The sequence below is a fragment of the Perognathus longimembris genome, chromosome 4 (assembly GCF_023159225.1).
Source record: "Perognathus longimembris pacificus isolate PPM17 chromosome 4, ASM2315922v1, whole genome shotgun sequence".
Taxonomy (NCBI): Eukaryota; Metazoa; Chordata; class Mammalia; order Rodentia; family Heteromyidae; genus Perognathus; species Perognathus longimembris.
The window spans coordinates 11,229,444-11,257,088 of record NC_063164.1 but is presented as its reverse complement, the minus strand read 5'-3'; the positions used below and the strand labels follow the sequence as shown (position 1 = coordinate 11,257,088).

General features: G+C 45.9%; 1 protein-coding gene and 1 long non-coding RNA gene across 5 annotated transcripts in view; both read right to left on the bottom strand.

The window, feature by feature from the left end:
• Ap1s3 (adaptor related protein complex 1 subunit sigma 3) overlaps positions 1 to 14,303 on the bottom strand; it is a 49,785-nt gene extending 35,482 nt beyond the window's left edge. Inside the window, exons 1-2 of one of the 3 annotated variants that reach the window (XM_048344663.1) lie at positions 14,206 to 14,303; positions 7,885 to 7,998 (exon numbers count right to left, since the gene is read on the bottom strand). In XM_048344663.1, the coding sequence (XP_048200620.1) occupies positions 7,885 to 7,965 (81 nt within the window). In that variant the 5' untranslated portion in view covers positions 7,966 to 7,998; positions 14,206 to 14,303. Of the gene's footprint in view, positions 1 to 7,884; positions 8,222 to 14,205 lie in introns of those variants that run through there. The other 2 variants (XM_048344664.1, XM_048344662.1) reach the window with 2 other exon arrangements.
• A 2,381-nt stretch (positions 14,304 to 16,684) lies between these two features.
• On the bottom strand, positions 16,685 to 20,044 carry LOC125350254. Of its 2 annotated transcripts, none has more exons than XR_007210708.1 (3): positions 19,909 to 20,044; positions 17,111 to 19,516; positions 16,685 to 16,831 (listed from the first exon to the last, which is right to left on the bottom strand). It is a non-coding gene; the product is annotated as an uncharacterized LOC125350254 (long non-coding RNA). The 2 variants fall into 2 exon arrangements; XR_007210709.1 differs by lacking the exon at positions 19,909 to 20,044 and having other exon boundaries at positions 17,111 to 18,147; positions 19,290 to 19,754.
• Positions 20,045 to 27,645: the final 7,601 nt, after the last annotated feature.

Below are 27,645 nucleotides of genomic sequence, written 5' to 3'. Positions count from 1 at the left end.
ATATAAAGTACTTAAAAGCTCAGGTTTTGCCAAGTACCATCTCTGTGATCACATAAACTGATGTCACAATGTGTCTGGGGAACTGAGCCTGAGAGGCTATTCAGGGTCCTGTCAACTCTCCACTACCCTATGCCAGACTTTTCTCTCTCTCCATAATGCAATGACAGCCATATTCTCTCTCTCTCTTTCACACAGACACACTTTGATTCACTTCAGTTAATTGCACAAGGGGGCTTCATATATGAATTTAATGCATCCCCATCAGACTCACCTCATCACCCTTTCTCATCCACCTTCCCCCACTCTATATTCTTTATAAAAAGAATGGGATGGGACACATGGGGATTCTTCGATCAACAGTAATAAATCACTTTCACACACTTCTCAGAAACCAAATATTACAGACTAACTTGAGTATCAACATTTATGAAACCAAAATCTTCCCCCACTTAGGTGTATGTGCCTGTGAACCTTGGTAAGGTGGGAGCAAGTGCCCGATCTGCCCATCAAACTTACAGAAGTGATGTTCAGGACTGGGCGATGTTTGATAGACATGGAAATTCTAGACTGAAATTAAAGGTAATTTTAAAGCGTGACAGGTGAAATCTGAACAGTTCTTGCTGAAGGAAGTTTGGAGGGCTTCAGGGGTTTCCATGGAGCTGGGCCATTTTGACTTCACATTACCAATCACTAAACTTCACTGAGCAGTTTTAATGCTTCTGGAAACTCTGCTTAGCGCTTCAACTGTCTCCACAACTAAAGAACAAGAGTCAGTAGGTCTTCAGTGAGAGGGAATTGGAGTCAGAGACTCCCTTGCATTCTTTGGAATGTTTTAAAATGCCCAGGCAATTACATGTATTCAATTATGCACATATAAAAAGTGTATTTCTATTTTTACTGAAAAGAAAAAAGTCAAGACACACAACATGTTACTATTGTACAGTATTTAGAACATCACTGCATGTGATGAGCTTTGTGATAAGCTATTTTAATTTCTTAATCTTCACAACAAATATCTAAGGAGAATAATTATTTCCCATCTTTTAAGATGAGGGATCTGGGCTGTAAAGATTACCCATTGTTAGAGTGCTTGCCCAACATGCACAGCCCTGAGTTTGATTCCCAACACTGAAAAGAAATGAGTAAACTGAGTCCCAGGGAGGTCACGTCATGGATGTGCTCAAGGTCATATAACTACGGACGGTAGACCTGGACTTGGAAGGCAGGTAGGCTCTGGGGTATCCCCAACTCAATCTGTACCAACTACAGGCCTGTTTGGAAAATAAAGCTGGACTGTATCCTCTGTTTCTCTTCTGTGAGCCATTTTCCAAATATGGGCCTTGTGAGGGTCAATGTATGAGACACAAATCTGGACTAACACATTCAGAATTACAGGAGAGCCCCTTCGAATAACATGAGGGATGGGGGTAACAAGTTTGACAAGAAATGTACTTGCTACCTTATGTATGTAACTGTAACCCCTCTGTATATCACCTTGACAAAATTAAAACTTTTTTAAAAAGAGGGAAGAGGTGGCCACTCCATTCACAAAGTCCACAGAAGGTGGCAGGCTTCCAACTGTGGCATTATTCAATTGGTCACAGAAAAGCCAACAATGTGCCAAGACAGCAATGTTCTCCCTGCATTTGTAAGCACATGTCCACAACCAACTCAAGCTCGCAGCTTGATCCATACATTTTTTACAATACTAGAGGCTTCAAGAAATAGAAGCAGCCTGAGATGTTCAAGCTATAGAGGACCTGACCTGAAACTCTCAGAGAAAGAAGTCACTGAACAAGAAGGCCAGGGGAGGTATACAACGTGGAGTGTCTCACACTGTGCTCTTTGCTTTCTTGTCAATAATGGGAAGTGGTTATTCTGCACCAAGCGTGGGCCTTCCTCTTCTTCAAATATGACACAATTCTGAAAGCACATGTACTTGAAGGACTGTATTCAAATGATCACTAGCCCTCCAGGATGGAATCATCATGCTCATGTACCTGAGACTAGAGAACTTTACAAATGACATTGTCACCATAAGAATTCTCAGTGTCTCCTTCGCAAAACATCCCCCCAACCCCGTTTTGAACTTCTCAGTTGTACTTCAATTTTTTTTTTAAAGGCATTTATGGAGTTGAGCACCTGCGGCTCATGCTTGTAATCTTAGCTACTCAGGAGTCTGAGATTGGAGGATCCTGACTCGAGAGCAGCCTGGGCAGGAAAGTCTGTGAGACTCTTTATCTCCAGTTATGCATGAAAAATCCATGAGACTCTTATCTCAATTATCCAGCAAAGCTAGAAGTGGAGCTGTGGCTCAAGTCGTAGAGTACTAACCTTGAGCAAGGAACAGCACACAGGCCCTGAGTTCAAGCCCTAGAGCCAACACACACACACACACACACACACACACACACACACACACACACACCTTTTAAAGTAAGATCAGCATCAGAAGTATTTTAAGCCTGGACAGGATATTTCAGTTAGACAAAAAGAACAAAAATCCATTTTAAAATGACTAGTGTGTTGACTACAATTTTTATTACTTTTGTATATGTGTGTGGGTCCTGGAGCTTGAACTTAGGGCCTTGCCCTCTTGTTTGCTTTTTTCACTCAAGATTGTAACTCTATCACTTGAACCACAGCTCCACTTCTGTCTTTTTGCTGGATAATTGGAGATAAGAGTCTCGTGGATTTGTCTGCATAGCTGGCTTTGAACCTTGATTCTTAGATCTCAGCCTCCTGAACAGCTAAGATCTCATGCATGAGCCACCCACCTGGCTTTGACTTAGACTCTTAATTCATTTTACCAATATAATATATGGAGTTCACAGAACAAAACAACTGACTCCAAAAATAAATATCCTTTAAGTAATTTTTGCTATAAAGCTTAAGGACACAATCACCCATTCTCCTTGCTTTGTTAAGTTTACTCTTCGGCTCTGATAGGCCCACAACACATTTTCTTTTGGAAGAAGAGCCCAGAAGTGTTATTCTGGGAGAAGCCACACAGAGTTGATTTTGGATGCACTCCAAGGAAAACAGAGGGACTGACTCAGTTAATTAATTCCAGGCAGACCCAAGTAATAAATCTTTAGGGTCTGATCGCATTTCCTTCCTAGACTTTTAAACCATCTTTGGATTCCTGAGCACTGGGGAAGTAACAAACTTAAAAAGAATATGCTCACCGATGGTAAAACCAGCCCATATGTGAGGCCTAAGGAAAAACTAAGGTGATTTGTTCTCATTTCCTAAGAAGTGAAGCGTGTTAACTCCACAGCAAAATAATAAGGCTGTGCTTTTATTCTTACTTCAGTGAATAAACTTATTATTATAGGAATGTTTTCTTTGTGGAAAAATAAATGCACACCTACGTAGATTGCAACTGCAAAAGTCCTGAGTTCAAACCCTACTACTGCCTATACCTAATAGAAGTAATTAAAGATAGATGATAGACAGACAGGCAGACAGATAATAAAGTGGCGGAAGAAGAGCATGGGGAGTAAAGAGGATCAGAGAATATTGGAGGGAGATTGCTGGTGTTTTTTTAGATCCATGAACAATAATCTGATTCACCCAGAGACAGAGTACTCACAGATACACACTTGAAACTCCTATAGCATTGAGCCTTGCTTGCATAGATGCTCTTTCCCAACCCAAGCCACTGAGTGAATTCAGGCACCTCCTGACTTGGAACAAGACTAAAGCTACTTTTGACCCAGATGCTTAATACTTATTTTTTTTTAAATACACTATTTTTAAAGAAGTTGTTCTTGTTCACTAAGTGGAAAATCTACGTGTGAGAAATGGTATTCTTGAAAGTTCTGGATAAATAATTCCCCAAGGGATTGTCTGGGGAAGCAAGGTTAGAGGAGGAGAGGAAGATGAGAAAATCCATAGGGAAACAGTTCACTGTGGTCAACCTTCACCCAGCTCTCCTGGAGAATTTATATTTTCTTAATAATAATTTTCTTTACATCTGCTCTCCTACTGTACCTACTCACACGCACACCTGATCCTCATACACACATTCTTTTGGGAAAGCTGCAGGCAGGGTCACCTCGCCCTGCCAGGTTTTATTTTGGATGAAGTCCAAAATGTCTGCCCTACATCTCTATCTTTCTCCACTGAAGTTCTGTGCTGATATAAGCTAAACAACACAGTCAGTTTAATTTGCCACTCTTGTCCAAGGCTAGCTTGGCAATAAATAGTAACCATTCCCTGATGAGCTTCTCATAATCAAGAAAGACTCAGATCTTATACTGTGGAGTTTTCTTTCCTGACAACTAAAGAATGCAAAGCTGGGCATCCTGTGGTTCAAGCCTGTAATCTAAGCAACTCTAGAGGCTGAGATCTGAGGGTACCATTTGAAGCAAACCTGAGCAGGAAAGGTTGTGAGACTCATCTCTCCAATTAGCCATCAAAATGCCAGAAGTTGTAGAGCATCAGCCTTGAGCAAAACAAAGCTTAGGAACAGCCCCACTTTTGGGTATCTATCCAAAAGACCACAAACAAAATTACAGTAATGCCACCAGCACAACAATGTTCATCGCAGCACAATTTGTCATAGCAAGAATCTGGAACCAACCCAGATGCCCCTCAGTAGACGAATGGATCAGGAAAATGTGGTACATGTACACAATGGAATTTGATGCCTCTATCAGAAAGAATGACATTGTTCCATTTGTAAGGAAATGGAAGGACTTGGAAAAAGTTATACTAAGTGAAGTGAGCCAGACCCAAAGAAACATGGACTCTATGGTCTCCCTTATTGGGAATAATTAGTACAGGTTTAGGCAAGTCATAGCAGAGCATCACAAGGCCCAATAGCTATACCCTTATGAACACATAAGATGATGCTAAGTGAAATGAACTCCATGTTATGGAAACAATTGTTATATCACAGTTGTAACTACTTTCAACGTCCTATGTGTATCTGTAGCTTCTATTATTGATGATGTTCTTGTATCACATTCCTGTGGTTGTACCTACACTGTCTTTGTAATCTTATCTGAGTATATTGGAAACCGTGTTTACTGGTATTGGAAGTAGGAAATTCAAAGGGAATACCAAATTTGAGAGACACAGGGTAAAAAAAGAGAAACAACTACAAAAGCAATACTTGTAAAACTGTTTGGTGTAAGTGAACTGAACACCTGGGGGGGGGGAAGGAAAGAGGGGGAGGGAGGGGGGTATGAGGGACAAGGTAACAAACAGTACAAGAAATGTATCCAATGCCGAACGAATGAAACTGTAACCTCTCTGTACATCAGTTTGATAATAAAAATTTGAAATAAATAAATAAATAAAAAGAAAATAAATAAATAAATAAATAAATAAATAAGAAAAAAAAAACAAAGCTTAGGAACAGCATCCAGGGTCTGAGTTCAAGCCCCAATACCAGTACAAAACAAACAACAAATGCAATGTCAGCCAGATGCCAGTGCCTCACAACTATAATTCTAGCTATTCAGGAGGCTGAGATACTAAGGATGGGCCTTTTAGGTCAGTTTAGGCAGAAAATCTGTGAGACTACATTCCCAAATAATCAGCAAATATCGAGCTGGACATGTGGCTCAAGTGGTGGAGCACAAGGCAAGGAAGCACAAGACCTTGAGTTCAAGTACCAGTATTGAATGAAAGGAGGACAAGTGGAAAACACCCTACCATGCAATAAATGAGGTGCTACTCCATTAATGTTGTTTCTCCCAGATGGACTAAGTACCTTGGAACTTATCAGGAACACCTGTTGTTTCTCTTCTTTTTTTTTTTTTTTCTGTATTGAACCATGCTCTCATTTGCTTTTCACTGAGAAGCACACAGGACTTTTGTTGAGGGTACAAATTATTAGAGAGAAAACAAAAAGGATACTGGTGACAGAAAGCAGAAATTTCAGGCAATTCTCAATACACCTTGAAGTCAACTAAAACATGAATGACTTAGTGATGATGCTTACTGGATCTTTCTAAGTATGATTTTTTTTAACTTTGTTAACTATGTTTAATATGCTAAACTCAACCCTCTGTATGGTAATATGTAATAACTTAAATAGTTATCAAGAACTTCTTAGCTGGGTACCGGTGGCTCACGTCTGTAATCCTAGCTGCTCAGGAGGCTGAGATCTGAGGATCGCAGTTCAAAGCCAACCCAGGCAGGAAAGTCCGTGAGACTCTTATCTCCAATTAAACACCAGAAAACCAGAAGTACCGCTGTGTTTTGAGTGGTGGAGTGCTAGCCTTGAGCTGAAGAGCTCAAGGACAGCACCTAGGCCCCACAACCGACAAAATAAAAGAACTTTCTGTTCTTCCTACTTCAGCCAACTCAGCAGTCATTAGAAATCTCCCTGGAAGGTTGAGAATGTGGCTTCGAGGTAGAGTGCTTGCCTAGTATGTATGAAGCCCTGGGTTCAATTCCTCAGTATCACATAAACAGAAAAGGCCAGAAGTGACGCTATGGCTCAAGTGATAGAGTGTTAGCCTTCAACAAAAGCTCAGGGACAGTGCCCAGGCCCTGAGTTCAAGCCAAAGAAAGAGAGAGAGAGAGAGCAAAAAAGAGAGAGAAAGAAAGAGAGAGAGAAAGCAAGCAAGCAAGCTAGCTCTCTGGAGCTAGGTGCTGTTGCCTCACATCTGCAATCCTAGCTACTTAGGAGGCTGAGATCTGAGAATCAAGAGTTAAAGCCAGCCTAGGCAGACAAAAGATTTTAATCAGCAAAAGCTCCAAGTGGAGCTGTGGTTCAAGTGGCAGGATGCCAGCCGTGAGTCACATGACAGTGTGAGGTCCTGAGTTCAAGCCTCAGTACTGGCACTAACTAAATGAATGAATGAATAAACAAACAGAAAAAAAAAAACAACAGAAAAACATTGTTGAAACTATTTCTTTCAAAGTCTTACCCATGGGTATTCTAAGGTTTTTTTGTTTTGTTTTGTTTTGTCATCTCCACTTGGCTCCTCTACAGCTGTTATAATCAAACTCTAGCAAGTACTTGTTTTTCAACTATTACAACCTTGTTTCTTTTGTTTCAAGCAGTAACAGTAAATCTGAGGTTGAAAGTAGCTGAGGCGATTAATAAATAATAAAAAATCTTTTGTCCTCAACAACAAAAATAATAACCCTAGTTAACACTTATGGAATGAGTTCCGGGCGCCAAGCCCTGTGCTTCCTGAACTGGAAGACCTCATGTAAGGCTCAGGTAACTTTAGGCAGAGGTGAGTGAGGACATGGGGGCGGAGCTGCCTACCTGTCACCTTTCCACCTGAGCACTCACACCTTCCTTTCTAAATGGGCACAAGCCACGGGGAGGGGGGAGCATTATAAAGGGCCATTCAAGCAGCCCTAAGAGACACTTCCATAGAGAACACATAACACATGTGACGTGAACATGACAGAAATGCCTCTTCTAGCAGCCCCTGTGACTCGATGCAATCTGACACTTCCTTAAAAGAAATACTAATCTTTTTCAAGTCTTTCATAACTTCACCTGCATGATGGAGATTCACTACCCTGATTTTAGGGGCTAAAGGGGAAAGAGCTGGTAATGCGCAATAAACACGGAAATCTGAGGTCACACAGATCAGCGACCATCTGAGTCTGCTCCCAGGATTGACAGGTCCTTCCTGACCATCAGCTACTTAACTCCTTTTGCTGTTGTTACTGTTTCTGAGATGGAGTGTCCCTGAATGAATATATACAAATCTCCAGCCTTAACCTCAGTGATGAGATTACAGAAGTGTACCGCCACTCCTGTGGTGGGCTCATGAACAAGACTTCTTAATCTTACAGGAACCTTCAGTGTCTACTGGACACAGAGGCCCACCCCAGATCATCTGGCAAGCCCTCTATTTTACTGAGTCAGTCCTATGAAAAGGTATGATTTCATTTCATTACCCAAAGCCTCTTTTCTGTGTCACTGAGGAAAAATGGACCACATTGTTCTCTCTCTCCCATTCTCTTGTTCTCAGTTCTCATATGGAGGCAAGCTCATTCAGGAGTCCCAGGAATCTGGCCAAAAGATAAGTAGGTAGACAGATGACAGAAATTGTGTGTGTGCATACATGTGCATATATATGTGTATGTGTGATGTGTGGAAATGTGAGCACATGTGTGTGGTGTTTTCTTTCATTTCAACCTCACACACACCCAAGCCTAAAACATAACTCCCACTGAGTAAAAGCCAGATGATGCTCTGATGAGTGTTGATATTAAACCCTGTCTGTGTGATTGATCCTCATGATCTACCTGAGTGCAGTGGCTTCCAGTTTGTTCAAGACAATCTCCTAGGCCTCCCTCCAGGGCAGCTTTCTGTGGACACAAGGTTACTGCATGAGGGCTGCATTCAGGAGGGCTAGGCACTTGGTTTAAGGATCCATGCTCCACTCTTCTTAACTTGAAATCCTCCATATTTTTTTTCTACTTTTTTGTTGGTCATGGGGCTTGAACTCAGGGCCTAGACACCGTCCCTGAGCTCTTTGGCTCAAGGCTACCACTCTACTACTTTGAGCCACAGCGCCACTTCCTCCATATTTTTTAATCAAACAACCTTATGCTTTCATTTTGCACTAACACCATAAATTGTATCAACATTCTGGCCTATTACAAATGTATTTGTCCAACATGCAGATGAATCAATTACTAAAAGCCACCTTCAAGTATGGGTCAAGGAACTACAATATATACATCAAATCTGGCCCTCCAACATGTTGTTAGTATATGGTGTTATTAAAACACAGCTCTGCAATAGGAGGTTGAGTAACAGAAAGAGAAAGCAATAAAGGGGGATATTCTGATTAAAAATACAAAATATGCCCATACCAGATACTATGGTATAGTATTACAAATAACATATACAAAAATATGAATGACAGGAGAGTAAAACAGTCACTTCTGGGTAATGGGGAGGGTGCATGAAAAGGGCAAATAAGGATAAATATGATCAAAATACTTAGTATATACTTATGAAAATAGAACAATGACACCTGCTGACATTGTTTTAAGAAGTGGAGATGGAGGATAAACAAGAGTGATCAAGGGGTAGACTGATGATGGGGCATGCTGTATGTATGGTAATGTTGCAATGAAACCCTCCCCTCCTTGTACAACTAAGATATGCTAATAAAAAATCATTTTAAAAGGATGATTAAAAAAAAGAATAGGGCTGGGGATATAGCCTAGCGGCAAGAGTGCCTGCCTCGGATACACGAGGCCCTAGGTTCGATTCCCCAGCACCACATATACAGAAAACGGCCAGAAGCGGCGCTGTGGCTCAAGTGGCGGAGTGCTAGCCTTGAGCGGGAAGAAGCCAGGGACAGTGCTCAGACCCTGAGTCCAAGGCCCAGGACTGGCCAAAAAAAAAAAAAAAGAATAAGTTAGGTGTGACAGTTCCCATCTGTAATGCTAGTTACCTGGGAGGCAAAGGCTGGAGGGTTGGTCCCAGGCAAAAATTCAAGTCCTTCCCACAAAAATAACTGAAGCCAAAATAGACTGGGGTGTGCTTCAAGGGGCAAAGAGCTTGTCCATCGAGCATAAGGCTCTAAGTCCAAAACACAGTATTACACACACACATACACAGACCAAACAAAATGATCATGCAAAAACAGAAAGTAAAACCAAAAGCACAGCCTTATCCATCTACTTTATTCCAAAACAGAAGTATGACAGACACAATAGGAATGGTAAAGCCTAAAATTATTACCAACTATACTTTTCCAGAGAAAACATACTGTCCTGTGTCTTAGAGCTCTGTCTCTCATGTTTTCCTAGCTAAATGCTCCAGGCAGGCAGCCTCATGAAACCTGGAGAACTAGCTGTAAGCAGCTAGTGAGAAGCAAGCTGTCTAAGGGCTTTGCCTTTCAAATATGCATCAATTTTGCACTGGGGACCCAAACACACTTGAATTTTAAAACAATTTTTTCTTGCCGATCTAAAGCAAGCTGTGAGCTGGACCCTCTGTGCATCTGTGGACCTTTCTCCTCTGTAAGACTGAGCACACAAAGAGTACAGGCACCCGGGCTTGCAGCTCGTGGACTTAACTCCTCCCCTTTGGCTCACTCAGTATGGAAGGAAGCCTAAGAGTCTTTTGAACTTCCAGGTGACAGTGTAGAAATCTCAATAGAGGCCACCTGTAAGGTCAATAACGTGAAATCCCTGATGCCTTCAGTCTTGACTGAATGTGCTTTCTTAGGTTCATGCCTGTGGCACTGAGACGAAAGTATGACGATCTTATTTGCAGCCCCCACCCCCCACCCCCTACCCTCAGGCCACCTCAGAAAGTCACTCTCACTTTAAGAGGAAAGTGACTTCCAAACTCAGCTTTACCTGTCAGAAGCTTACAGATCTGAGGCTGGCAGTATTTTTCCAAGGCCAGCTTCCTCCTAGAGGTCAAGGGCATCCCATTTCAAACTGCGCAGCATTCCCCTGCACTACTCAGCTTCTTACTTTATCCTGATACTAGCAGTCACACAAGTAGATTTCTCCAGCCAGTTGGGGTACTGGAGAGCTATGCTATCGATGTGCATTTGTTTCAGGCACAGGATCTGGGGGGATCTCAGTGTTCAAAGGCCATCTTCCTGAGTAAGTAGCTCCAAGGCTTCAAAGAAAATGAAGAGTCCCACCAGGAAGAGTGTCAGGAGAATTAGAAGTGTCAGATGGGAGAGCTAGGAGAGGCAGCAAGTCCCAGGGACCACAGGAATCACAGTGGGGGGCTCAAGTCTCCAGAGGAAGGTCTGGGTATAGCAACAAAAAGATAAAATTGAAGAAATGAGTCATAGACACATAAAAAATATTCATGTGTATTCTGTATGTGTATGAGAGAGAGAAAATGTATAAGAGGGAGGAGGGAGGGAGGAAATGAAGGAAGGAGACAAAGAGAATGAAAGATTACTTTCACCTATTACATCTTAGCACATAGTGAAATAACTCATGGAACCTCAAAGGACACTGGCAACACAGTACAATAAATACATACCACACCAACTTCCATCCCAGAGTATTAATAAAAGACCATAGGAAATTTTTCACAGTATTGGGAAAGGCTCCAGAGCCTCTTCAGTGTCCTCCTATCAGTCTTCACACTCTTCTTCTTCTTCTGCTGCTGCTGCTGCTGCTGGTCCTGGGCCTTGAACTCAGGGCCTGGGCTCTGTCTGAGCCTCACTATGCTCAAGGCTAGCACTCCACCACTTGAGCCACAGCGCCACTTCTAGCTTTTTCTGTTTATGTGCTACTGAAGAATCGAACCCAGGGCTTCATGCATGCAAGGCAAGCACTCTATGGTTAAACCACATTCCCAGCCCCCTTCACAACTATCGGAAAAATAAGTAAAGGAGTCTTTCATCCATGGGCACTGTCAATCATTCAACAGTGAGTCCTTACTGATCAGAGTAAGAGCCTGTGGAATTCCTCTAGAACAATAGGCCTAACATTGTTTTCCAAGGTAGAGATTTCTAAACACAAAGGCAAGATAAAACACACACAGTTAACTCAAACAGAATGATCCAGTGGCAAACAGGACCACGACTCCACATGCACAATAGGCCACCAGGGCACCTAGGAAGCAAAAGTCACTTTCTGTGTGGAGTACCAGGTGACAGGAGGTAAATATTTTCTAGTTCTCTAGCAAATAAGTCAGCAAGAGACAGGAACCAGGAAGGAGGGAAAAGACTCATAAACTGGCTGTCCAACCAGAGAGCATGCGCTGGACCTACTGAGGCTGCATATGCCTTCCTGCTTGTGACTATAGGTGAGAGGTAACTCTACAGCGTTACACCTACAAGGGGCAGGGCTCTTCCAAAGCACTTTTAGGTACACTCGTTCACAGTCCCTGGCATATCCCCATGACCATGACTTTGACATATTTTGGACCTTCCTACAAACTAAGAATGCCAGGTTCTTCTGGCTTACATCAGTTATAGCCCATTGATACATCCATTGACACAGCATTACTAATTCATTTTAAAATATGGTACCTGGGCCATATGCATATGTACACAGAGAAATTGACTAGGGAGGATTCCACTAGTGTAACTCCTTTGGACGAGTAACTTACAGTTTAACAAAATGAATAGCAGGAAGCTGAACTAGGTGCTGTCAGACAGGAGTGGGGCTCAAGGCTGGGGAGGGGTGTCAGACGATGGAGAAATGGTGGTGAATGTGGTCATAAGCTTCCATATGCATATGTGAAAATGGAACCAGGTAACTTAAGGGGATGGGAGGGGTTGGAATAAGTGGGTGAGAACGATGGAAGGGGTGACACTGATCAAGATACATTGTACTCATAAAACAATGTGTTGACTTGAAACCATTTGATGCCAATTACTGAAAGAGAATAAAGCAACATTTTTCAATGAAATAAAAATAAGTGATAATATTGTGCCTATTCCACATAAGCAACAGCATTTTCACTATTAACACTATTTTCCAACGGCAAAGAAATTAGAAGAAAATGGTTTTGTGTTAGTTTTGCAATTCTCCTAATGTCCAGCCTGAAGAAGGCTGCTGGACTCTCCTACCTGCCTTTGCCTTTGGTCTGATGTGCCGTTTTCACTCATGTGGACTCAAAGAAAAAAAACTTCCCTGCAGTCTTAGAATGAGAATTAAAAGGGCAAATTATTGTTTTGAGAAGGGTTTTGACCTTGCGAGTCTCCCCAAAGAGATCCTGGGGGACCCCTAGTGGTGCCTAAGCTGCACTTCGAGAACACTTGTCTTATAAGTTAGGAGCAGAGACCAAACAGGACCAACAGAGAGCAAACAGGAGTCATCTCTGCAGGAAGGGCTCTGAGCTGGCAAAGTGCAGTTTGGTCTGGGCCGTGTGGTCTTCCCAGGATGGGATGAGAGTACGGAGCTGGACATCCTGCAGGCCTTGTTGTGATCGGCAATATATCCTAGAGGAGCAACCTGGTGGAAAACAGCTGGAGAAACTCCCCAGCTTTCTGACCCTCTCTCATCATGAGCAGAAAAGCTAAGACTCTCGCCAGGTGGATGGGGTCCAATAACACAGGTCCCTTCCTCACAGAGCCCGTGGAGCAAGCAGATCTGCACTGAGAACGCACTCAGGCGCTACTCCACCCTCCATTAGGCAAATGAGCTGGCGGCCTGGGAATAGCATCACCTGGGCATAGTATCACCTGCGCATAGCATCGCCCAGTTCCTTGGAAACTCGAGCAGGCCAAGAGAGTTGCTCTATTATTTACAGCGTCCCTGTTGCCTCTCCCTGCATTTACAAGGCACCCTCCACAAACAAGCAAAATGGGCCTCCAGCGGGCAGAGATGCCTCCCCTAGGGCTCCAACCTGTGGGTTTCCTGTAAGGTACTCAGGACTAAGCAAATGCCCTGTCGATCCGTTTTCTTAGCCCACCGTGAGCCTGCCCACCACTTTTCTTCCACGGACCCGAGGAGTGAGCGCACGTGGGGGCGCGGGGCGGGTGCAGCTCGGAGCACGGCGTGCAGAAGGCACCGCAGCAGGGGGGGCTGTAGCCACCATCGGGCCGGGCACCTCCGATCGAACGTACAGCACGGTCCCCTCGGCTGTCCCGGCTCCTACCGGGGCCGCGGGGCCGTCTCCACCAGCCAAGGGGACCTAGAAACTTGGCACGAGTCAAACCACAACAGTCCAAACACCCCCCCGAAGTTCGTTCCGCTGGAACCAAAACCAAAACTCCTCACTTGGGCTTCCTCCGGCCCCGCCCGTCTCCCTGCTACCACCGGGGCTCTGGGCTCTTCCCGGGGCACTCGCTCATACTCCTTCCACCTGCAGAGCCGCCCCCCCCCCACCCCCCAGGACACGCAGAGCCCCCGGAAAGCCCCCGGGACCCGCGGCATCTCAATTATCTCCACCTGAGGGAGACGCCGCCCCCCCCCACCCCCGTGGCCCCTCCGCTCCCACCTTTCTTTGTCAAGCCCGTCCCCCTTCCCTCCCCTAGACTGGAAGCAACCTGGGCGCGGGGATCCATCTGGTCCCCCGCGCCGTGCGCAGCGCTCGGCACCGTGCCCCGCACAGCCGAGGCGCTCGGCGGAGCGCAGGATGAATGCAGTTGCGGCGCTGGGGGTTCCACGGCCACCCCCTGGGGAGCCTGTGGGGTCCCCGCGAGCCGCAGAGCCCCGGGGCGACTCCCCCTCCACCCCCGTACCCCTCCGGGCCGCGCGCCCGGCCCCGGCTCCGCAGGTGTCCCCGGGAGCGCGCTCGTCCCCGGGGCCGCGCCGCCCGCCGGGACTCACCATGGTGACCCGGCCCCGCCGCCAGCTGCGCCCGGAGATCCGCGAGCGCCCGAGCCCGCGCGGCTGACAGGTGAGGCGCCCGCCTCAGACCATGGCTGCTTCCCACAATGCCCTTGAACTGAAAGTTACAGACTCCTCCCCCTCCCTCCCTCCCTCCCCTCCTCCGGCCTCCCCCCCCCTTCTCGTCCTCCCCTCATTCCTCATCTTCCTCACACCCCCAGATTCCACCACCCCCCCACTCCTGCCCCGCCCTGCGCCCGTGGCACAGGTGTGCCTGCACCTGCCACCCCCCCGGGCCGCGAACCCGGGTCGGCGCGGCGCGGGGAGGCGCTGCCCTCCGGATTCCGCAGCCAGCACGTGGCGGCCCGGCCAAGGTTCCCCGGACCCTGGCGACGCTGTCTGTCCTGAACTTTGTCTGGAGGGAGCGGTGGGCTGAGCTGAAATCGGGAGCTGCGCTTACCCTTCCCGGCCCGCTCGACGTCCTCGTCCCTTCTTCGGAGGGTCGCCGCACGGGGTGCGCTGGTTCATGGAGGACTTACTTCCTCCTCCTCCTCGGGCTGACTTCTAACGGGGATCCTCTGGCTCTCGGCCGCCAGAGTAGCTGGGATTACAGGAGTGAGCCATTGGCGCCTGGCTCTTCTTGATTTTTAAGTCTAGGTTTTTATCTGGGGTGGTAGGACTCTCCACGCCCTCAAGTTGTAAGCAGGGTGTCTTATTTCTGTTCTTTCGCGGAAAGGGAATGAATAGGTTTTTATCAAATACCCCGCAAAGGCTAGGAGCCTTTGACTGAAAACTCCCCTCGATCCTCTTAATAGGAAAACATCCTGGCCAGGATTTATTGTGCACTTTCTTCTGTCCTGGGAGCTTTCTCAGGGTGCAACAATGTAAATGAGGGGGGGCCACAGACAGCAGGCCAGATTCTGGCCACAAATATTTACTATCCGCCCAATCCTCAGGAGCAGCCCGAGGATCCCGCTGTGGGGGAAGGGTGTGCTAGACCGGTGACTACATTACAACCTACTCAAGCTAGTGCTAAACTGCAGGGGGGCATACAAAGATTTAGCAATGGGGGGCCAGGGAAGGCCTGCCCCCTGGGAAGGTAAAGGGAGACCTGCTCTAAAGGAGGAGTTGTAATGGACCGACACCAAAAGAGAGGCTGCTACAACCCACCCAGGAAGCCCTGGGGTTCCTCAGTTCCCCCCCCCCCCCCCCCCCCCCCCGCCCCAACCCATGGCTTCCAGGTCCCCTATAGCTGGGCAATCCTTTTCGGTGTGGTGCTGTAGTCTCTTCAAGAGACTTGATGACAATAATCTGGGGGAGATGAGGGAACCTCCTTGGGAAAGCTGGCTTTGTTTCCCAGTCTCAGCCTTTGGGCTTTTTCTAGTTAGTTCAGCTCTGCACTCTCCCTTGCCCCTTGTTCTTCCATGGCTAACTTAATGTCAGGACCCAGTTCTATGCATTCACCTTGGTGGGCCTGGAAAAAGCCCCCCCACCCACCCCGAGCCCTGGCTTTGGCATTTTTTTTTGGCTCATATGAAAGAGGTAAGATTGCCAAGGGGGAGGGGGGAATTGTTTTCTGTTGGTTTATGTCAGTACTGGGGCTTGAACTTGGGACTTCATATTCTCTTGGCTTTTCCAAACTCAAGGCTTGAACTCTACTACCTGAGTGGTATTAAGTCCCATGTTTTGCTAGCTGACTGGAAATAGCTTCACAGACTTTTCTGACCAGGCTGACTTCAAACCTCAATCCTCAGATCTAGCCTGAGTAGCTAGGATTATGGGGAGTTTTAAAGCTCGAGAAATCTCAATGCTCTTGGCTTGACAGTTAAGTCACATTCAAACAGGAGAAAGTTCCCTTACTGTGCTGTGTTGAAACTTCATTCTTAAAGGGGTGATATTAATCCAGATGCATTGTACTCATCAACTGGTTTGTTTACAACTACTTAAAGAAAATTCACATATAATTTTTAACCCTCATTCATAATTCTACCATCAAGATATAACCACCGGACATTGGTGGCTGCTCACACCTACTCAGGAAGCTGAGATCTGAGGATATCAGTTTGAAGTCAGGCTGGGCAGGAAAGTCCATGGGACTCTTAGCTACAGTAAACCAGCAAAAAAAAAAAGCCAGAAGTGGAGCTGTGGCTCAACTGATAGGGTGCCAGCCTTGGGACAGCACTCAGGCCAGGAGGAAAGGGGGGGGGGAGGGAGGGAGGGAGGGAGGGAGGGAGGGAGGGAGGGAGGGAGGGAGGGAGGGAGGGAGGGAGGGAGGGATGAACCTTTGGAGCTAGGTGAGGTAATGTCCTCCCCATCCCACCCCCTTTGGCAATCCTACCTCATACTAGCCAGAAAAAAAAACCTCAAAGCCAAGGCTCTGGGTGCTTTTTCCAGGTTCACAAGGTGAGCGCACAGAACCAGGCCACTGAAGGAAAGGAACTGGACTTGGGGGAGTGCAAGGTGAACTATCTAGAATAAAATGGGCCTGGTGCTAAGCAAACAAGCTACCAGACCCTCAGCTCAAAGCCCATACCATCACCACCACTAAAAATAAGAATAAAGATTAAAGGAAAGGAAAAGACATAGCCACTGCTGTATTTGCTATATTTTCTTTCAGATGTGTATTCTCTACGAGGGAATTTTTAAAATAAAAACATAATTCTGTTGGTATAGGTTGTAGCAGCCTCTCTTTGGCGTCTGTCCATTACAACTCCTCCTTTAGGGAAGGTATCCCTTTACCTCCCAGAATCACAGACAAGTGCCCTTGCAAGAATTCTAAGATGTGGAGGGTCTTCATGTTGAATTAGTGGAGGGGACTCTTTGAGCCCACATAAGGAATTATAAAATTACATTATAATGTATATTTAGTGCCTAAATATATATTTCAGGTATTTGTCCTGTCTACCACATGAAGAAAAGATTGGCCCCGCCAGAGAATTCAGCATTCAAGGCTTCACCTTGGCCAGGTACAGGGGTCTCACACTTGCTACTCAAGACTGAGACCAGGAGGATCACAGTTCAAAGCCAGCCTGGCAGGAAAGTCATCTGGACTATATCTTCAGAATGATCAGACACTGGAGTCATTGCTCCAGTGACAGACACCCATCTGAGCAAGTGTGAGGCCCTGAATTCAAATCCCTGAACTAGCAATTCCCACTTGATTTTATCAGAGTAAAATTCACCAGACTTCTGTCTGAAGGAATCCTCGCACACAAATTAAAATGATCTGTGGCTCCTTGGGAACCTCACTGCCTTCCCCTCCTCAAAGGTACCCCCCTTTTAAAGATGGGCTGGTTTTGTACCTTCTCTTCTGTCTTCCCTGGGAAAATACAAGCAGGCAAAAGAGGACTTTCTTCAGCTAGGGGCTTGGCTCAAGTGGTATAGCACCTGCCTAGCAAGTGCAAAGCCCTGAGTTCAAACCCTAGTGCCACCAAAAGGAAAGAGAGAAGAAAGAAGAGGAAGAGGAGAGAGGAGAGAAGGGGGAGAGGGAGAGAGAGGGTTTTCCCATTGCCTGAGGTCCCAGGCTCCCCACTTTCTCCTGCCTCGTGAAGATGATGAAGGGTCATCTGGGCAGGTCCCTCCCCTAGGCACTGGTCACACCTTCTTTTACACAAACATTGTGTTTGGCCTTGGCTGCTCTCATTCAGCCGTTTTATCCTTGCCTAGACAGTCAGTACAATCCCAGTGCTTCAAACACAAATTTGCTTGGTTCTCACCCCCACCCCCCAGGAACTTCCTCTCCTTCCTGTTCCTGTCCTCTTACCTTTGCTCAGTCCCACAGGGCCCAAGCTTCTATCCATTATCACACTCCACTTGATCTTAGGATTTTTGTCTATCCTACTGTTAGAACAGTGGGTATAGAAGTTGGAGGTATGGCTTAGGTGGTAGAGCACTAGCCAATGAGTGAAAGTGTCAGGTAGAGGTTGAGTTCCAGTCTTGGACCTAAAAAAAAAAAGAGTTTTTCAAAGACACTGGTGTGGATCAATCGTTAAAGGACCTTTTTGCCACTCAGTTTAGAGGAGGAGAAACTACTGAAGAGTTTCAAGTCAGCATGAAAATTGGGGGCCAGGGTGGGGTGGGGGGAAGGGGGGAACAGAAGAATTGGGCAAGGGACCAGTGCACAGCTGGCTTAAAGGAGATTAACTGAGAAGGTATTTGGCTGCTTGCCCTATATCAAGACATCAGACTAGAAGTAATTCTTCCAACTAGATGCCCAACTGTGTGGCACTTTGTAGCTTAAGAAATGGGTAATCTGTCCCAGAGATTCAGTATGTATGTGTATGTGTGTGTGTGTGTGTGTGACTTTTCACGTATGTAACACATGCACACGTATGTACACACAGGTTCATTTCAGTCAAGGGATGGCTTGGATCATTTACTGCCACCAGTCACTGGCAAAGGATTGAGATGTTTCCATTTCTACAACATGGGAATGTTTACAATATTCCTTTCCCTCCAGCCAGGATTTCCAGAAAGAGGGGTGCAGCCTGGGTGTGGTGATTCTAATTCTAGCTAACCAAGAGGCAGATTTCTAAGGATTGTGGTTCAAAGCTAGTCTAGGGACAAAAGCCTGATTCATTTCTGATTAACCAACAAAAGGTTGGAACTGGAGGTGTGGCTCAATTGGTAGAGAGCTCCAGCCTAGAGCAGAAAAGGAGAAAAGAGCTCAGAGCACTGAGTACCCTATTGGCAGCACAAAAATAGAGGAGTTGCAAACCCTGGACCCAGAGCTAAGGGGAGAGTAAGACAGACCTTTGAAGCAGGGGAGAAGCCAGCCAATCAGATGCTGCGGGCTGAATCACCTAGTGCATTCCCTGCAGTAGGCCGGCTGGATGGTCTCTTTTTTAGAAAAAGGCCTGGAATGCTAAACTTGTGGGTTCATACATAATTTAATTCTGTCCGTTATCTCTAGAGACCACATGCTGGCTAAAAAAAAAAATAAGCAAATAACCAACAACAAACCCACAGTTCTGTATGTTCCATACACATCATGGAGAATTCTCTCATTTACCAACTCTTCCTGTTCCTGAGGAATCTGTAAGACTCATGAACATATAAGATCAGAGGGCAAGACAAATACCCACCCCCAAACCCCTTCCTCTCCCAGAGTCTTAAAGATGGCTTAATCCAGTTGACTTCTTTGGATGCTGACTAATCCCATTCAGGTGTTATTGTAGCACACTTCAAGTCCCCCATTGTCTTTGGAAAGTAAACAGGGTGTGTGGCCAAAGGCCAGGGGGGATCTTTCATCCTTGCCCTCATTCAAAGCTCTTCAGATGTCCATTGGATTCTTCCCAGGCATCTCTGGAATCTGAAAACAGACATGACTTACTTGGCTTCCTCACATTAGACTCATCAGGAAGCAAATAGCCTCCTTTCCTTTAGCATAGTGCCAAGCCCTCAGAACCAGAATCTGCTTAACAACAAACAAATCAAAGAGAAGCAAGCCTGTGGACTACAGTTTCCGGGTTTCTCATCTTAGTCTGAATGAGTACAAGCTCCTTCAACAATGCATTCCCAGGCTTACCATGGCCACATCTGAAACAGCAAAGAAACTGCATGCAGGTATACCTTAGAGGTGGCCTGGCAACTTCAGCCAGTTTAGAAGGACACAGATGGTGACCAGTGCAGTCAGATGTTGATCCTGTCATGTGTTCTGCAAGGGGGCATTGGTGACTTGGTTCAAAGAGCTGGAATCCTTACCTGCTGCAGCCAGCTCTGATCTGATATTGGCTACCATTTGCTCCCTCCCCACAGTCATCCAACTTCAGAATTCAGAATGACCAAACTCTTGTGTCACTTGGAAAAGTTCTTATGGCTGTGGAGCTGATGCAGTGACATACACTTGTGAGCTATAGAGGACCTTGACGAATCTCCTGAGAGAGATGGGGGGGGGGGGGGAGACAGTGTGGGTGAACACAGTCATAACATTCAATGAACATGTGTGAAAATGGAACCAGACAGCTTAAGAGGATGTGTGGGGTTGGGAGAGATGGGAGGACTCAGAAATTGATATATTGAAGCTCTTTTGTACAACTACTTAAAGATAATAAAAGGGGCCAGCTATGGAAGGGAGAGGGCTTAATACACATATTTCCTTGACTTTGCCAGGAACCCGGATTCCACATTGAGGCCTGACAATGCCAGCCTCCTATCCAGCATTCTCAACTCCCTGGTTGTTATTTACATTCAACAGGAAGCAGAAAATGGTAATGGTGATTCTTAGTGCTCCTGACAGGTCACAGCCTCTGGATTGCTAAGGACTCCCCCCACCTCCGCCCCCCACCATACCTGTTGCATGTGAAGACTGAGTATTAAGTCTCTAGCTACTAGATAGGAATATATGTTGAAGCTGGGTGAGAAACACCTATAATCCCAGCAAGTCAGAGAAATGAAGGCAGGAGAATCACAAGTTCAAGTTCTGCTTAGACAAAGTTTACAAACCTTCTGCTCTTTTGACCCAATGTTTTCATCGCTGGATGAATTCAACAGCTGCCAGGAATTCAGCAATGTAGGTTTTTCTCTGTGGATTCTTCCTTTTGTTTCCTTAAACTATGTTAAATTTTTTCATACCATTCATTTCAGAAGACACTGAGATTTTTCTACAAATTCTGTGTACATAATTAATCTACTCTTACAGTTGAGAAAACCGAGACTACTAATGGTTAAGCAACATATACAGCATAGAATGGTTGTTCCTAGCTGTAATCCTAGTACTTGGGAGATAGAAGCAGAAAGATGGAGAGTTCAAAACCAGCTTCATCTGCATGGTGATACGTTGCCTCAAAAACTAAATTTAAAAAATCCTCTAAAAAGAGGATACAGTCCTAATGCTCAATGTACACATGGCAAAATGGAAGCAAGTAACTTGAAGGGATGGTGGGGTTGGGATAGATGGGGGAGGATGATGGAAGAGGCGACACTAATCAAGATGCATATACTTTTTTTTTTTTTTTTTGCCAGTCGTGGGCCTTGGACTCAGGGCCTGAGCACTGTCCCTGGCTTCTTTTTGCTCAAGGCTAGCACTCTGCCACTTGAGCCACAGCGCCGCTTCTGGCCGTTTTCTGTATATGTGGTGCTGGGGAATCGAACCTAGGGCCTCGTGTATCCTAGGCAGGCACTCTTGCCACTAGGCTATATCCCCAGCCCCCATGATGCATATACTCTTGACGTGTTGAATTAGAGCCCCTTTGTACAACTATTTTAAAAACGTACATTAAAATTTTTTAAATCATCTCGCCAGTACAGTGAAGACAGTGCTGAGAGTCGGGCTGAGCTTCTCCGGATGCCAGAGCCTGTGGTGTTTCTCTGCCATTTTTTTGGCAGCCTCTGGCATGTGTATGTTCAGACTTCAAGCTTTCCTCTCTTTTTGTGCTTTTCATTCCTAGTTCATTCGGCTGGACTTTTTCTAGCCGAACTGTCCTAGTGAGACCTTTGTCACAGGAACAAATTACCAGAGGCAATCAACTTCTAAAGAGAGAAGGTTGACTGTGGCTCACTGTCCATGCTCCTGGGCCTCATTGTCCTGCACCTCTACTGAGGGTCGAGTGTGCCACAGAGCAAATTGCTCACTGCTTGGCCAGGAAGACAAAAGAAAGCAGAAAAGACTGTTCTCCCACAATCCTTTTCATGCCAGCTCTGCCTCCCAAAGGTTTCACCATCTCCCAGTAGCACCAGCTTGGAGATGGGGCATTTTGAGGGGACATTTAACCTCGGAAATATAGCACACACCTTTCACATCTGTGGGCAACATTTTGCACCTAAGAAATGCTTTCTCCACCTTGAGGTAGGGACACAGGCCAGGGGACCATTCCACCTCCCTGGAGGACAGTTCCACTGAGGCTGTGGAGGAGCCCTGAGGGCCAGTAGGCTTGGGCTTGGTATCCGCGCATCATTCTGGAGGGAACCTGCTGCAGCGCTGTCTAGTTTGCATGTGTCCCAAGGCTCGGTGTGGGGTGCAGACCTCAGACTCTGCTACAGCCCAACTTCTGCATGCCAGGGTGCCTGTGTCTGTAGTTTGGACCTGGTGGTAGTACCTGACTTGCAGTTTCGTTGTAAGAATTAACGACACTAATACCTGAAATTACTTAGCATGCTACCTGTAATTTAGTAAGTGCTTAAAAAAAAAAGCCCAACAGGTCTGGCCAATAGGAAAGTGTGTGTGCCACTGTCTCAGGCAGACAGGAAGATGTCACTAGGGCAGCGTCTGTCCTGGGGACAGGGAAGGCACTACCATTCCCATTCTCTTCTCTGTGGGTGACAGCCATGCTCAGCAGGCTCCAAAATGAGTTATTTTGAAGTTCAATTTGTCCCAAACCCTGGGAGAGCTGCTTCACCATCAGTTCCCTAAAGCCCTACTGGCTGCAGGGTACACAATACCTTCTTCATGGCAAAGGGCATGCCTTATTTTTCATGTCAATAGCTATACTGAACTTGCATTAATGAATATACTACACCTTTAAACATAAACAAATGGAGAACTCGATCATTGGTTTATTAATAATCATTAAATGATAAGTGACTCCTAGATTTGCTTTTCCTATTCACAAGCACCAGGTCTGTCCACTATTACTCATTCCCTTGACATGCCCATCCCTTGACATGAAATCATTACTTGGCCAGCACTGCTTTATACACGGGGACGTGAAGCCCTACACATATTCAGAACTGACTAGAGAGCAACACATTGTGGTAGTGTTTGTGGGGGATAAAACCTGGGAACAGTGACAGGGACTAGTGGGCAGTGTGCTTGTCTGGGGAATTCAGAAAGGGACTCTTTAGAGAAAGGACTGGAAGCCTGAAGAAAATCAACCACATGAAGGGGGTAGGGGAAAGCCAGGGGAGGGTGCCAGAGTGAGCAGGGAGCAGGTGATAGATGTAGCCCAAAGCAGGACAGGCCTATAGCCTCTGGTAAACAGCTGAAATTAGCAAAAGATTGCTTTTCATTTAGCTTTCTGTGCCAAATGGCAGCCAACGGTCAATAGTCCTCACAAGGAAAAAAAATAAGCAGCACAAGGATGTAGCTCAGAAGGAGAGCACTTGTCTAGCATGTGCGAGGCCCTGGGTTCAGTCCCAGGCACTGCAAAAAGAATCCATGGACAGAACCCTTGTTCCACCCTTACCTACCTCCTCTTTTGTGGCTCTTACCAGCTTTGAACACAAGGTACTGTACTTGCTAAGCTGATGCTGAGACAACTTCCAGGTCTTTGGTCTTTTTTTTTTTTTTTTTTTTGCTACTTTTAGTTATCACACATTAGTTATATGAGGGGAGGTTCACTGTAACATTTCTATATATGTACTCCATGTACCAGATCAACCTCTGTGTTTTGCTTTAACATAGGGTCCTGCCTCCTGGACAAGCTCCTGGACAGTAATCTGCATTTTATTCTGGCATCATAGCTAGTATGACAGGCACATCACCACATCCGTCTTCTTCCACTGAGACAGTCTTGGAACCTTTCTGATCAGAAACTGTAATTCTCCAGATACCAGCCTTTTACAAAGCTGTGGGCCACTGTGTCCAACTTTACTGCCTAGCCATGCTGACCTTGAATCACAATCCTCTTGTCCTCAGCCTCCAAAAGTAGCTAGAATTACTGCAGGTGTGATCCATTGGTGCCCAACTATACTACCCTACTTGGCAATTATTTTCCAAATGAGGTCACCCATCCCAGCCCTTGGCAGCTAGAAATTCACTTCCTTGAGCCTCCCTCTTCAACTCGGGAAAACATTTTTCCTCACACATGGTTATTAGGGAATTTGCCATTTTTTTCATTGCTTTGTCATCTTTGAACAATGACACAGGTGGATGTTCTTGCATCAAACCTATACTTTCCAGCAAAATGGGAATCTGATATCTCCCAGCTGGCTATGTGGTACAAATGAGACTCCCAGATTGGGAATTGTCTTCAGAGTTAGGTGTACACGGCCTTTAAGGAACCAAGGTCATGTCCAGTCAAGGAACAGCAGTGACCTCTTGCGTTCATTTTGAGTAACAGCTACTAGTAAGAACTCCCTCTTCAGCCCTCTCCCCTCTCCCCTCTTCATCTCTTTATCCCCACCCTCCACCCCACCCCCAATCCCCACCTGAAAAAAGTTAAAGACTTAGTGTGGGAAAATGTTCTGGATGAACCAGCACCATTCTTAAGAAAGAATTTTACTCGCTCATTTACTGGATGACTATATTTAGTTGACATCTTTTCCAAGCGTAACTTAATACACAAGGAAGTCAGCACACTGGGCTTCAGCGGTATCATCTGTAGCATCAGCACATTTTAGAAGCAGGCTGTCAGAGGAGTGTTTGCTTCGGGAGTTCTGACTGGGTAGTCAGGTCACCAACCCCTTCCAAATGAAAGGGGATGGGGGGAGAGCTTGATTAAGTGTTCTCTTGGGTCCTTTGGATGCAACTCAAAATCTGTAATTTTCTCAATTCCCATCTGTCAGCTCTGCAGCCTGTCCGGTCCATGGCAAGTCACAAGCCTGACTCTTGGGCTGGGTCTTTCCTATTGCTCTGCAGTCACCAAAATGAAGGGACTGAAAACAAAGGGCTATCAGGAATCCTGGAAGAAAGGCACAAACTGTGCCCCACAGGACAGGCCAGGGCTGGGCTCACCTCAATAAGATCGTCATCTTGACAGGCTGAGCCTTGTTCCGATTCTTTGGGGATGAGCTTCAGAACATCATCATACAGTGACACTTGGGTTTACATTTCTGAACTTATGGCCCAGTCTGGCACATAAAAACAGCTAAAATGTACGGAATGCTGTGTGGCAGGCACTACTGCGAACACCTTATAAGACTAGTGCCACCGATAGCTCACACCTGTAATCTTCAGGAGGCTGGGATCTGAGGATCATGGTTCAAAGCCAACCCAGGCAGAAAAGTCTATGAGACTCTCATCTCTGGTTAACCACCAAAAAGCCATTCGTGGAGCTGTGGCTCACTTGGTAGAGGGCCAGCCTTGAGGGAAGCAGCAGAGTGAGGGTGCAAGGCCCTGAGTAAGCCATCCAATCTTGGCAGCAATACTCTCAGAAGGTGATTATTCTCCCCATATGACAGACACCCCAATGGGGGGAGGGGAACAGAGGTGAATGGCCGAAGGGCACACTGCTGCTACAGTGAGTTCCAACCCAGGAAGTCACCCCACACCCCTGACTCAGCACCTCGGCCTCTACACTTGTGACACCATGTGTGCTCAAGTGGCACATGCTGAAGGAAGCATGTTAACACCCTATTGAGCAGTGTCCCAGGACTCCAGGTCTCCCCAACATCTCCCCTACTTTTCTGAGCCCTCAAGGTTCTCATCCCTGTAGCTCCAACTCCTGCCTTTCAAGGTGTTCTCCCTTATTGATCACATGCCTACTGTAGGGAATGGGTTTCCCCTTTTATAAGGTCCCCTCTTTCAAGAAACCAGGTAACAAGCACCTAAGGTGCTGAGTCAGAGCAGCCCTGAGTAACACAGGTCAGTATGGGCCTCAGGGGAAAGAACCCTGTGTTCTTCCTGCTCCATGAGCCAGAAGTTGGGATGGGGGCTAGGCCTCACAACTCCATCCTCCCCACACAATGCTCTCTTCACCCCTCCCTCCCCAAAGCAGCCTCAAGTTCCACGTCATCTCCATTATTTCCAAGTAAGGAAGGGAGAGGAAAGCAGCTCCTATGGATTCTCTACTATTGATTCTAGTCTGGCTACTTTTCATGCTTTTGTTTTTCCCACACGATACTATATTGTACACACACTGAGGTCATGGCCAGTGAGTAGCAGCACTGGAATTGAAATCCAGGGAAGGCTGGGATCTAGTCCAAGCTCTTTCCACCCTAAGCCGGCACTGTTTGGGCAGAATACTTTTGAATAAGCAAAAGGATATTTTGGAGGAAGAAAAGGTAGAATTTGAGGACCATTTAGTTATAAAATGAGAATAAACACAATTGCTACCTCAAAGCACTCTGCCAGTACCAAGGCTTAAACTCCAGGCCTCAAGCTAAATTTCTTGGCTCAAGGCTGGCACTCTACCATTTGAGCCATGCTATCACTTCCAGCGTTTTGCTGTTTAATGGGAACAGTCCCAGAGATCTGTCTACCCAGACTCATTGCAACCATAATCCTCAGTTCTCTATCTCTTGAGAGCTAGCTAGGATTATAGTTGTGAACCACGGACACCCAGCTTCAGAGCAATGTAAAAGAAATTAAATAAAATAATCAGGTAAAGTCTCTGGTCCTAATTGATAACAAGGTAACAGCAAAGAGTACTTAAATGTACCAAGTGTCAGATCAAAAGAAAAAAAAAAACTTTTCTTAGGATAACTTTGAGCCAAACCAAACTTTCTATTTCACCATATATACTCAAGATGCTAATACGCTCTCTATTCCATCAGATATTCCTGCACCCTTATCTGGATTGTATACTATCTATCTTTAACTTTCTTGGTTTTCCTGTGTGTCCTTAAATTCTTTTCTGCTGAAAGGACCAGAAAGAGGCCTCCTCCCAGACCATTATCAGCCACCAATCTCAGGACAAGACTAACTCCAACAGAGCTGGCTGGGGATTGGATGAGAAGCAGTCAGCTCCTCCGTTTTCTGTCTCAGGACTCCAAAAACAGGAATTCTATGTCATAAACAGTGAGTGGCACCTATTCATCCATTCTTCCCTAAAGTACCAGAAAGCTGAGTCTTATATCACCAGAAATAAGCTGGGAATGCCAGAGATGAAAGGCAGAGACTTATTCCCAAAGTGTTCTCATGAAGACTATGAGCTGTCAGCGGTGAGGCCAGCTTCTTCATGACTGTAAGAATAAGCAGCCCGCCAGTAGTCCCCAGTCACTCCAGGAAAAGACTTTACCATGAATGACAGGTGGAAAACACAAGGAATAAACTGGGGAGGGAGACTTGGGAGAAGCAAAGACAAAGCAGTCAGAAATTGGGATCGCTATTTGCAGAAGGCTGGGAGGTGTAACAGTGCTCTAGTCTAGTATGCTGATGCCCCACTACTGCAAGGCAAAGAAATGAGGTGGGGGTATGGATGGAAACAGGTCATATTTAGGGCTGAGAAGTTGCTCAGTGGTAGAGCTGCTTGCCTAGCAAGTGCACAGTCCTGGATTTGATCTCCAGTAACCAAACACAAACACATATACACACACTCACATACACATACATGAAGACACCAGAAGATATTGCATCTTTTACTTAGAGAAAGACGAAGCATTTTAAAAATTCAGGGAACATAGAGCACCTAAAGGGCTGGGGATATAGCCTAGTGGCAAGAGTGCCTGCCTCGGATACACGAGGCCCTAGGTTCGATTCCCCAGCACCACATATACAGAAAACGGCCAGAAGCGGCGCTGTGGCTCAAGTGGCAGAGTGCTAGCCTTGAGCGGGAAGAAGCCAGGGACAGTGCTCAGGCCCTGAGTCCAAGGCCCAGGACTGGCCAAAAAAAAAAAAAAAAG